The 12784-nt window shown below is 35.5% G+C and overlaps 1 protein-coding gene across 2 annotated transcripts in view; it reads right to left on the bottom strand.

Moving 5' to 3' along the window:
• The window catches only part of LRP6 (LDL receptor related protein 6), a 166714-nt gene that overhangs the window by 20300 nt on the left and 133630 nt on the right, over positions 1-12784 (bottom strand). For both annotated transcript variants that reach the window (XM_077871039.1, XM_077871038.1), the window contains 2 exons: positions 3756-3965; positions 1474-1599 (listed from right to left, as the gene is read on the bottom strand). In XM_077871039.1, the coding sequence (XP_077727165.1) occupies positions 1474-1599; positions 3756-3965 (336 nt within the window). The remainder of the gene's footprint in view (positions 1-1473; positions 1600-3755; positions 3966-12784) is intronic.

Here is a 12784-nt window from a genome sequence, read left to right as displayed (position 1 = left end):
TAAAAGACATCTTCTAAGTGAAAGATGGTATCTTTGTTTTATCTATGTTATAATTACATAAAGGTAATTTTTCTAAGATTTGCCTTATTAGAGTAACAACCTGGCACCTTGATATACAAACACATGCTATTTTTTTTATTGTGGTAAAATATATATAACAAACTTTAGTATTTTAATGTATATAGTTCAGTGGCATTAAAGACATTCACATTATTGTTCAACACTTGCTATTTTTGGGAAAGACCCTTCAAGTACCAGAACCTAGCTTTTACTGTGCACATATTTGATCTACCCAACTAACCTGTATGCTCTATCTCAAAGATCTTCAAATCTCCTGCAATCTCAGCAGAGTGTCTCACAGCTGCTACTCAATACATTTTTTTAAAGTAAAGTTAGAGTAAGATATGCTTAAAATTCCATCCTATCAACAACTTTTATATCTTGAGTATATAAACCAATCTTTGTACACAGAAATATGTATTTTGTGTAGTTGTCATAGTAGAAAATCATACCTGAATAGTTGATTTTTTGAAAAATCAAAAAATATTTTTTGGCTTCTAGTTAAGCCAAATTTTGGCTACATTTTTATATGAGCTTATGGTCATGTTTAAAAGCTGTATAAACCAAATTATTTTACCTAATTTTCCTATCATTAAAAATTAAATTGCTTTCAATCTGCAGACTGCCACTGTAGAGAATGGTCTTTTCTCTTCAGTTGACTTAATTTAGGATTATCCCCAAGAGGAGAATTCTGAATTAAGGTAGTGACTATTATTATGGTATTTGATGCTACCATGCTATGCTTTAACAAAAGAATATACCAATTTATTATGCTCTCATGAGTGACTGAACCAATTTCACTATCACATTACTGCAGTAGTATCTTAAAAAAATTTTTTTTGCTAGGTAAATAAGTAAAAACAATACCAAACTACCAATAGATGGGAATAAAAGAATGCTTTTTTCACTGGATACATTCCCAGCAAATGATACATTAAATTGGTAGAATCTAGAATTCAGTAAATGGAGATTATAGGAAGTAGATTTTTTTTTTTTTTTTTTTAGGAAGTAGAATTAATTTATTTTGTGACTTTCTGGGGTGAAAAAAGCTACTTTATTATTAAGAAATATATTCATTTACAAGATTAATTTCCCCCAATAAGGGCATTTCCACCTTAGTCCCAAGGTTAGGTTACATCTGCTACTTGTCATGATGGATTAGCTCTTCTCCCTCTCCCTCTGCCTCTCTTAATCTAGCATTCTGTTGATTTGGCAGTGAAATTACTCTTTATTTTGGGTTATTCTTTATTCACAAATAACCCAAAAGGCTAAGATAGTACAGATGAATGGAATATAAGTGACCAATCAAGTTAGGAGAAAGAGTAATTTCACTGCCAAATCACAGAATGCTAGATTAAGTCATAGAACATGTTAACTGGTATATGGACCTGCAGAAGGAAATAACATATTTACCTCCACAGGACAGCTCATCTTGAAGCAGAACCAAGTGCATGGGGCAAGAGCACCTTGTAGTACCATCTCCTTTCACAAGACAAATATGTGAACAGCCACCATTATCCTGAGCGCAAGGGTGCTGTCCTGGGGAAAAATAAAAAAGGAGAAGACGACGAAAGAAAGAAAAAGAAGGGAGAGAGGAAGGGAAGAAATGACACCTCAGTCAAAATCAACTTATGAATTGCCAAGGAAATCAAACATAAAATTACCTTGGACTTTAATCCCACTAACAATAAAATTCCTCATTATATCCCTACACAATTGCAAGAAAATGAGGACAATTTAAAAACGCAAAAATATTTATATATATAACAAATTGATTAGTGAAACTAAAAACATTGCTAGGGAGAATGCAGAGTCCTAGACATTATTCTATTTAAAATATAAAAACTCTTCTAAAGATTTTAACTCAGAAATTCTACCTTTCTAAAAGATGACTTTACTCATAAACTATAGTTGAATGAAATATAGAAATTATGAAATATGGAATATTAGAGTTGTTAAGAAGAAAAAACTTAAATTCACATGGATTGCAACCACTCAGAGACAACCAAAATTATTTGCTTAGTCAACTGCAAAAGGTAATTTGCAATGTTACAAATGTTTAATTTCCTTAAATTTGGACTAAATTAAATAAATACAAACTTAAGCAATTTTTCAAAGTCTGTTTCACAAATTGGATTTAATGATGTTGCTTTGAATTTTCCACTTAGCCTGTGTTATAAGCAACTTGACATGTCATCAGAATACCAACATCTAATGTAGCCACCCATTTATTGTCTGTATTCTCAATAACACATCAGCCCTGCTTCAGTGTGTGTTGATGAGATTGAAAGAGTCAGCTATCTGTAACTCAGCAGATGTGTTAGACTACACAGATGTCCCAAAACAGCCATCAGTCATATTACACTAGAATATATAACCTACATAGCACAACCTTTTAATTCCATGAAATTTCTGATAAAAATCTCATTCTCTTTAATATCAGAAATTTAAAGAAAAATTTTTTCCTAATAAAAAAATCATATTTAAGTGTTGAATTATAAAAAAAAAGATATTCCCTCAAAAGTTCTGAAAATCTCCGTTGAGATTTCCTGCAATAAAACATTCATTGGTCAACTGAATAAATAGCTTAGAAATTAAGGCCTTACTTCTATTAAATGTTCAGCCTAAGTCGTATGTCATAACTTAGAGTGACAACGATTCTAATTCTCAAATCCCTCTAAGTTCATGAACAGTGACAACATAATGAAGACTTGAACAAGCAATGGTGCTTCCATTCCGCTATTCTCCTTTCATACTTCAGTTCGATTTTAAAGCATTAGGCTGAGAAGTTAAGGAGTTCAATAGTTCTCTCTTTAATATTTCATTTAACATCAGCATTCCTGGTACAATCACATAAAACCCAGAGTAGTGATTGCTACGAGGAGTCTTTTCATATTATCAAGAAATTAGGGCAAGATGATTAGCCATATTCAAAAGATTTTAGTAAGATAAAAAAAAATGTTATGGGTACTTTTCTAAGCTGAGAAACAAAAAATGTATCTAGCAGGAAGAAAACCAAGTGCTGTTAAGCAATCTTCTCTAAGCTTATTTCAAAAACTTCTAAACACACTAATTTGTAGTTTGTTTTTGCTTTGTAAGGTTATTCCAAGATAACTATATTCAAAATTACACAAATATAATTTTTGCTTTTGTTCAAATGATGGGGGCACACAAGGAACAAGAGAAATATATCCTTTTACCAATATTCTTAAAGGGGCTGAAGGTGAGGAAGAAGACATGACAAGTAAAGCCCTTGTATTTGGGGAAACATTTGAAAAGGAGCAAGACCATTCCTTTCCCCACTCCTGTTTTATGGGGAAAATATGTTAATTTGAAAAAGCTCCCAGATGAGTTTGTGTAAGGTTTTAAAAAAATGGCAAAATTAAAAGTGCAAAAAATCTTTAAAGAAAAAGGTAAGAAGGGGCACTGAGGTCAGTTAAGTGTCTGCCTTCTTCTGCCTAGCCCTACATCAGGTTCCCTGACAAGTGGGAAGAAGTCTGCTTCTCTCCCTCCCTCTGCTCCACTCCCCTGGCTCCTGCTCTCACTCATTCACTCTCTCAAATTAATAAATAAAATCTTTAAAAATAAATTAATTAAAATAAAAAAGGTAAGAAGACACAGAACATCTTAATTCTATCTTAATTTCTTACAACAAACATGAATCCTGCAATTAGCAGTATGCCATCAGCACTTACTATATTCCTGAAGGTTCAGCTCTTTCACAGCATGAATGTCACTAAGCTGGGCAATTCGAGCCTGGACTTTGGTTCTACCCTCTCGGCCTGTCATGTCAATTTTTTCAATCATTTGCTGCTGCTTATCAATCCAATACAGCCAGTTTTCAAACACAGTCAGTCCCACAGGCTGCAAGATATTGGAGTCTTCTAATACTATTCGGTTGGCACCTTTGAAAAGAGAACATTCAACAGAAATGATTCATATGGGTCAAGTCACATATTTAGCAATTACAATCAAATATCAGTTAGATTCCAAAAGTACTGAAAAGAAAAATATGATGAAGTGTCTACCGCAAGTTAAAATCATTCTGAGAAGACACATACACATCAGAGAACAGATTAGACATTTAACCACAAACAAAAGCAAGTAAGTGCCCAATACATACTAAAATACTCTCGTTCATAGAAACATGGAAAAGACAGAGTAGCTTTCAAAATTTTTAAAAAGCAGAGTCCATTTTTCAAATTACATTTTATGAAGAGTCTTAACATATAAATCAAATAAAAATGGGACTTCTCTAGATAAAGCAGTCGTGGTGAGCCCAGAGCTCTGAGTTCTCAGCTCTTGGCCTCCCCTACTTGCTGAGTACACCTGAAGGCTCTGTGAAGAACAACTCCACCCTCACTCTATCTGGCCACTCAAAACACAGAAAAAATGACTGATTCAAAAGTTATCTGGTTCAAACCTTACCACAAAGAATTCTTTCTATAACATCCCAGACATAGGATGTTAACTCTTAACAGACAACTGTTCTTACTGTTGAACTTTAAGAAGGTTGTTTCATACAGTGTGTTGGAATCTGTGCCCCATTCTCCATCCCCATAGATTCTCCCTCACTCAAAAAGAAAAAATGTATTCATTCCTTCCCTGATCCTCATAATAGTCCTTCAAATATCTATAGAACATTTTCTTGGTTCCTAAGTGATTAGAGTTTAATTAAAGAGAGGTATTAGTTTCTATTTTAGAAATATCAGGGAAAGTTCTAGGAAAGAGGCAAGCATAAAGCTAAGTTTTTAAAAGGGAGAAAAACAGGGAGATATTCCAGATGAGAAGGCACTGCTTAGATAAACATTCAGATCCATGGTAAGTTAAACACAAGTTCTCTTAGGCTTCTTCCTAAAAATTGTAGTAAAAAATTAAGGTATAATGCCATAAGAACAAACAGGACAACAGAGCACAAAATGATACAAATTAGAAGTTGGAGCAGACCAGGGATAATGACATAGTTGCCCAAAGAAAACTAAATGCCCGCAGCTGGTGAAGCCAACAACAAAATCAATTAGCTCAGGAACTGGAAGCACCAGGTAATTTTGGATGAGCAAGGGGAGGAGTTACATGGCTGGGGCTGAGAGAAGAGGACTGATTGAAAATAAGTAAAAGAAGCTATTCACCTCTTGGGTCTCCTCTCTTCCTCTATCAGAAGACTGAAGATATACCTGCTAAAGAAACTGAACCAGATTTTTAACATACCAGGCAAAGACAAAGAGGTAGTGCCATACATGGGATTTTACAGGGGGTATTAGTTAAAAATCTACTTTCTAATTGGTGAGACTAAGGTTCCAAGAATACTAGCAGCCAGCTTTTATCTTCCTCCAGAAGACCAGAAGACATCCCTATAGGAAATACAAACCACCACCAACAATAATAAAATAAAAAAACCTGAGGTGTCCAAGAGAAAAAAACTTCAGATAGTGTCACCTTGGGGGTCCCATCAGAAAAGAGTCAGGTGTTCATAAGATTCCCACTCCTTCACAGGCAGCAGCAGTGGGGAAAGGCAGAGTTTTTAATGCCTCACTATTAAGTTTAAGACAACTAGGGATCCCTAGTTGATCCCTAGATCAGCGGTTTGGCACCTGCCTTTGGCCCAGAGCGCGATCCTGGAGACCCGGGATCAAATCCCACGTCGGGCTCCCAGTGCATGGAGCCTGCTTCTCCCTCTGCCTGTGTCTCTGCCCCTCTCTCTCTCTCTCTCTCTCTGTGTGTGACTATCATAAATAAATAAATAAAAAATATTAAAAAAAAAAAAAGACAACTAAAGATCACCAGATATCTAAAATTTATTTAAAGATTTTATTTATTCATTTGAGAGAGAAAGAGAGAGGGCACAAGCAGGGGGAGAGGCAGAGGGAGAGGCAGGCTCCCTGCTGAGCAGGGAGCCCAGATATGGGGCTTCATCCCAGGATCCTGAGATCATGACTTGAGCCAAAGGCAGATGCCTAACCATCTGAGCCACTCAGGTGCCCCAAAACTTCTACTTTTAAATTCAAAGCCCAAAACAAACAGAATAAAGGAATTTAGAGAAATAGATGAAATTTAATGCAGAAGAAAACAAATCAAGAGCAACAAAAACCTAACAGGATACTTATGATGGGGGCAAGGCATTCACAGAACACAAGAGTCCTTGGAAATAAAAAATGATACCTGAAAAAAAAATTCAAAAAAAAGACTGGAAGATAAACTTGAAAAACTCAAAGCAGAACAAAAGGATAAAGCCATGGATAATTGAGAAAAATAGTTATAGTTAAGATCCAAGGGGATCCCTGGGTGGCTCAGCGGTTTAGCGCCTGCCTTTGGCCCAGGGCGCGGTCCTGGAGTCCCGGGATCGAGACCTGCATCGGGCTCCCAGCATGGAGCCTGCTTCTCCCTCTGCCTGTGTCTCTGCCTCTCTCTCTCTCTGTCATGAATAAATAAATAAAATCTTAAAAAAAAAAAAAAGATCCAACAACTGAGTAAAAGTTCCAGAATGGGAAGATAATTAAAGAAACAACATTAAAAAAAAAAAAAAAACAAATACAACTTCCTAAGAACTGAAGATGTAAGTTTCCAGATAGAAAGGCATCACCTACTAATCAGTTCAATGTAAGAAAGAGACAAAGAGGGAAGTCAAGGAGAGATCATACAAAGGCACAATTTAATTATCATTAAATTCTAGAACATCTGGAAGAAGAGATGTTAAAAGCTTCTGGAGGGGAAAATAGAGGATCATATATAAATAGTTAGGAACCACAATGATAACAAACTTCTCAACATGAGATGCTTGAAGACAATAGAGTTCTACCTTCAAAATTGGGAGAAAACAGTTATGAGACATGAATGCTATATAACATCCTAATTAATATTATTTTTTTAAGATTTTATTTACTCATGAGAGAGAGAGAGAGAGAAACAGGCAGAGGGAGAAGCAGGTTCCATGCAGGGAGCCCAACACGAGGCTCAATCCCAGGACTCCAGAATCACGCCCTGGGCCAAAGGCAGGCGCTAAACTGCTGAGCCATTCAGGGATCCAAACATCCAAATTATTAACCAAGTGTAAGGGAGAAAAATTCAGACAAATAAATGAAAAAATTTAACCTACTATGAACTCCTTTCAAGAAGCTAATAGAGGACGTGTTCTACCAAGAAAAAGAAATTAGCCAGAGAAATGGAATTCAGTAAATAGGTTTCAGCACCACGGAGACTGGCAAGTGCATTCCCAGGATAATAATGGCGAAAGGAAGTTGGCCTAAAAAGCAAGCAAACCTAGATTGGAATAAGATGATAAATTCAAGAGGTATGCTTTTAATTAAAAATAAAAAAGATGGATTGCTTGATGCATCTGTAGGTACTGAAACAATATTTACATTAGACAAGATTAGCTTTGGGGGAAAAAAGCTATAGAAGGAAACATGCTAATGGTAATATTTTCATAGCCATAAATAACAATTAAGTAGGAACTTAAAAATTATAACTATCCTGGGAGGATGGGAGGAAAATTCTTGAATATTTTGAGGCTATACAGTTAAAGAAAGCAAAATCTTTATTTTCCATCACAGGAAGTCAATGTGTGATGTCTAAAGTTGAAATATCAAGAAATAGCCATTTTAAGCAAGTTATTTTAAATAACAAAGTAGATGTTTAGGGTAGGAACTGAGAGTAGATAGAGCAGTACACTTGTTTTTTGTTATAAACTAAGAAGCATTTGATTTCCACAAATATTTACATGTATTACTTTGATGAAAATTTAAATTAAGCCTAAAATATTAGGAGTGAATAAAAAAGATTAGCTGGTGGTATTACAAGGATGGCTTAAAGTGAACCACTGAGAAAAAAGAGCTGTTAACAGTGTCACTGAGGACCCCTGACATGATAAGGACCTGATCTACTTTAATGGCAGTTAAAAGGGGTGTAAGTTAAACACCACAACCAACAATGAAAAGATATGCTTCTTTATTCAATAAGCTACACAGGTACTAAATGCAATCCAGTGTAAAAGGCTCTGTCTGTAAGAGGCTAAAAATATGACGCATAAAGAAATCCATGACCAAGGTGTATGATTGTTTACAAATCTATAAGGAAGGAGAAAAAAAAAGAAAGAAAACCACCAACATTATACTAACCTTTTTTAGAAAACAGAAAAAGAGGAAATATTTCTTTTCATGAGGCCAACGTAACCTTGATGGCAAAACACCAACAAGTACATTATAAGAAAGGAAAACTAAAGGATAATCATTCTCATGAATACAGACACAAACATCGTAAACAAAATCGACCAATATAATAAAAAAATGTATCATGCCAAGTTTGATTTATTCTAGCAAAGTAGGAATAGAAGGGAACCTCCTTAATCTGTTAAATACGTTATCTACAGAAAAACCTTAGCAAACATAATACCTAATCACGAAGTATTGAATGATTTCCTCCAAATCAAGAAAACAAAACAAAACAAAACAACCCAAAGATGATGATGATGATGATGATGATTATTATTATTCTATTTAACACTGTATTGGAAGTTCCAGCCAGTGCAATAAAGCAACAAGGAAAAAGAACTGAAAAAGAAGAAACGTATACGCCAATAAATTAGGCAATCTGGAAGAAATGGACGCATTCCTGGAAAGCCACAAACTACCAAAACTGGAACAGGAAGAAATAGAAAACCTGAACAGACCAATAACCAGGGAGGAAATTGAAGCAGTCATCAAAAACCTCCCAAGACACAAGAGTCCAGGGCCAGATGGCTTCCCAGGGGAATTTTATCAAACGTTTAAAGAAGAAACCATACCTATTCTCCTAAAGCTGTTTGGAAAGATAGAAAGAGATGGAGTACTTCCAAATTCGTTCTATGAAGCCAGCATCACCTTAATTCCAAAGCCAGACAAAGACCCCGCCAAAAAGGAGAATTACAGACCAATATCCCTGATGAACATGGATGCAAAAATTCTCAACAAGATACTGGCCAATAGGATCCAACAGTACATTAAGAAAATTATTCACCATGACCAAGTAGGATTTATCCCTGGGACACAAGGCTGGTTCAACACCCGTAAAACAATCAATGTGATTCATCATATCAGCAAGAGAAAAACCAAGAACCATATGATCCTCTCATTGGATGCAGAGAAAGCATTTGACAAAATACAGCATCCATTCCTGATCAAAACTCTTCAGAGTGTAGGGATAGAGGGAACATTCCTCGACATCTTAAAAGCCATCTATGAAAAGCCCACAGCAAATATCATTCTCAATGGGGAAGCACTAGGAGCCTTTCCCCTAAGATCAGGAACAAGACAGGGATGTCCACTCTCACCACTGCTGTTCAACATAGTACTGGAAGTCCTAGCCTCGGCAATCAGACAACAAAAAGACATTAAAGGCATTCAAATTGGCAAAGAAGAAGTCAAACTCTCCCTCTTCGCCGATGACATGATACTCTACATAGAAAACCCAAAAGTCTCCACCCCAAGATTGCTAGAACTCATACAGCAATTCGGTAGCGTGGCAGGATACAAAATCAATGCCCAGAAGTCAGTGGCATTTCTATACACTAACAATGAGACTGAAGAAAGAGAAATTAAGGAGTCAATCCCATTTACAATTGCACCCAAAAGCATAAGATACCTAGGAATAAACCTCACCAAAGATGTAAAGGATCTATACCCTCAAAACTATAGAACACTTCTAAAAGAAATTGAGGAAGACACAAAGAGATGGAAAAATATTCCATGCTCATGGATTGGCAAAATTAATATTGTGAAAATGTCAATGTTACCCAGGGCAATATACACGTTTAATGCAATCCCTATCAAAATACCACGGACTTTCTTCAGAGAGTTAGAACAAATTATTTTAAGATTTGTGTGGAATCAGAAAAGACCCCGAATAGCCAGGGGAATTTTAAAAAAGAAAACCATATCTGGGGGCATCACAATGCCAGATTTCAGGTTGTACTACAAAGCTGTGGTCATCAAGACAGTGTGGTACTGGCACAAAAACAGACACATAGATCAGTGGAACAGAATAGAGAATCCAGAAGTGGACCCTGAACTTTATGGGCAACTAATATTCGATAAAGGAGGAAAGACTATCCATTGGAAGAAAGACAGTCTCTTCAATAAATGGTGCTGGGAAAATTGGACATCCACATGCAGAAGAATGAAACTAGACCACTCTCTTTCACCATACACAAAGATAAACTCAAAATGGATGAAAGATCTAAATGTGAGACAAGATTCCATCAAAATCCTAGAGAAGAACACAGGCAACACCCTTTTTAAACTCGGCCATAGTAACTTCTTGCAAGATACATCCACGAAGGCAAAAGAAACAAAAGCAAAAATGAACTATTGGGACTTCATCAAGATAAGAAGCTTTTGCACAGCAAAGGATACAGTCAACAAAACTCAAAGACAACCTACAGAATGGGAGAAGATATTTGCAAATGACATATCAGATAAAGGGCTAGTTTCCAAGATCTATAAAGAACTTATTAAACTCAACACCAAAGAAACAAACAATCCAATCATGAAATGGGCAAAAGACATGAAGAGAAATCTCACAGAGGAAGACATAGACATGGCCAACATGCATATGAGAAAATGCTCTGCATCGCTTGCCATCAGGGAAATACAAATGAAAACTACAATGAGATACCACCTCACACCAGTGAGAATGGGGAAAATTAACAAGGCAGGAAACAACAAATGTTGGAGAGGATGCGGAGAAAAGGGAACCCTCTTACACTGTTGGTGGGACTGTGAACTGGTGCAGCCACTCTGGAAAACTGTGTGGAGGTTCCTCAAACAGTTAAAAATAGACCTGCCCTACGACCCAGCAATTGCACTGTTGGGGATTTACCCCAAAGATACAAATGCAATGAAACGCCGGGTCACCTGCACCCCGATGTTTATAGCAGCAATGGCCACGATAGCCAAACTGTGGAAGGAGCCTCGGTGTCCAACGAAAGATGAATGGATAAAGAAGATGTGGTTTATGTATACAATGGAATATTACTCAGCTATTAGAAATGACAAATACCCACCATTTGCTTCAACGTGGATGGAACTGGAGGGTATTATGCTGAGTGAAGTAAGTCAGTCGGAGAAGGACAAACATTATATGTTCTCATTCATTTGGGGAATATAAATAATAGTGAAAGGGAATATAAGGAAAGGGGGAAGAAATGTGTGGGAAATATCAGAAAGGGAGACAGAACATAAAGACTGCTAACTCTGGGAAACGAACTAGGGGTGGTAGAAGGGGAGGAGGGCGGGGGGTGGGAGTGAATGGGTGACGGGCACTGGGTGTTATTCTGTATGTTACTAAATTGAACACCAATAAAAAAAAAATAAATAAAATAAAATTAAAAAAAAAAAAAAAAAAAAAAAAAGAAGAAACGAAGCTTTCATTAATTTGTAGATAAATGATTCTATGATCTTCAAATATTAAAGAAACCACAGATAACTGAATTTAGCAAGGTCCCTGGGACCAAGCTCCAAAACAGAATGGGAGAAAAAAAGGAAACTGCTTTTGTATTCCACCCACAATCAGAAAATGAAATATTAAAAATTTAGAATACTCTTTATCACTAGCATTCAAAAGCCTCAAATACCAAGAAATAACTCTAATGAAAGATATCTACACAGAAAAGTATAAAACACAGAGAAAATTAAAGTTCTAAATAAATGGAGGGATATACCATGTTTAGCATTTGGAAGACTAATATTATAAAAAATAACAAATTGACCTATAAATTCAAAGTAAACCCAGTCAAAATTCTACTAGGTTTCTTTCATTTTTGGTGGAAACTCAGAGGCAGATTCTAGAATATAAATGGAAGTGTAAATGGTCAACAATAACTATCTTTAAGAAATATTAAAGGAAACCACCTGATAAATTTGTTAGGACATTATAAGAATTAAGACAAAATATCATGAAAGACCAAGTGACCAAGGGAACATTAGATTCCAGGAACAAACTTATACAGTCAATTCATTTATAACAAAGGTGATGTTAGAGTATAGTGAAGAAAGAATCACCTTCTCAGAAACTTTGTAAAATCAAATAGTAATATGAGGGAAAAATATTTTTTAACCCTTACCTCACACCATTTACAAAAATATATTCTAAATAGATCATAAATCTAAATGAGAAAAGTTAAACAAAAAAAATTTTAGGAAAAAAAAAAAACCACCACAAAATATCTTTGTGACTTTGCAGTAGGCAAAGATTTCTTAAATAGAACATAAAAGGCACTAATCATATGGGAAAAATTAGTAAACTGTACTGCACTAAAATTAAGAACTTCTTTTTCATCTAAAGACATCATTGGAAGTGTGAAAAAAGGTAAATCACAAATTGGAAGAAGATTCATGCAATACATATCCTTTTCTAAAGAAGAAAGTGTAAAGATGTACTAAAAATGATCAAATAAGACCTAAACAAATGGAGGGATCTCTGACCACCATCGTAGATGAAAAGACTGAATTTCTTAAACATGCTAATTCTCCTCCAATATATATGTAACTTGATAATGGATTAACAGTCTGATACAGAATTTTTAAAAATCAGTAACAGAAAAATGGGCAATAAATAGCAATTCATGGAATATGAATGACCAATAAATTAATATCAGACAGGGAAATCCAAATTTTATCAATGAGATATACTTTTTAAACCACTGGATTAGTAAAAATTGGGAATTCTAACAATACCAAATACTGGAAGGTTA

The sequence above is a fragment of the Canis aureus genome, chromosome 25, assembly GCF_053574225.1.
Source record: "Canis aureus isolate CA01 chromosome 25, VMU_Caureus_v.1.0, whole genome shotgun sequence".
NCBI classification, from domain to species: Eukaryota; Metazoa; Chordata; class Mammalia; order Carnivora; family Canidae; genus Canis; species Canis aureus.
Note: the sequence above shows the minus strand (reverse complement) of the source record. Positions and strands in the feature narration are given on the sequence as shown.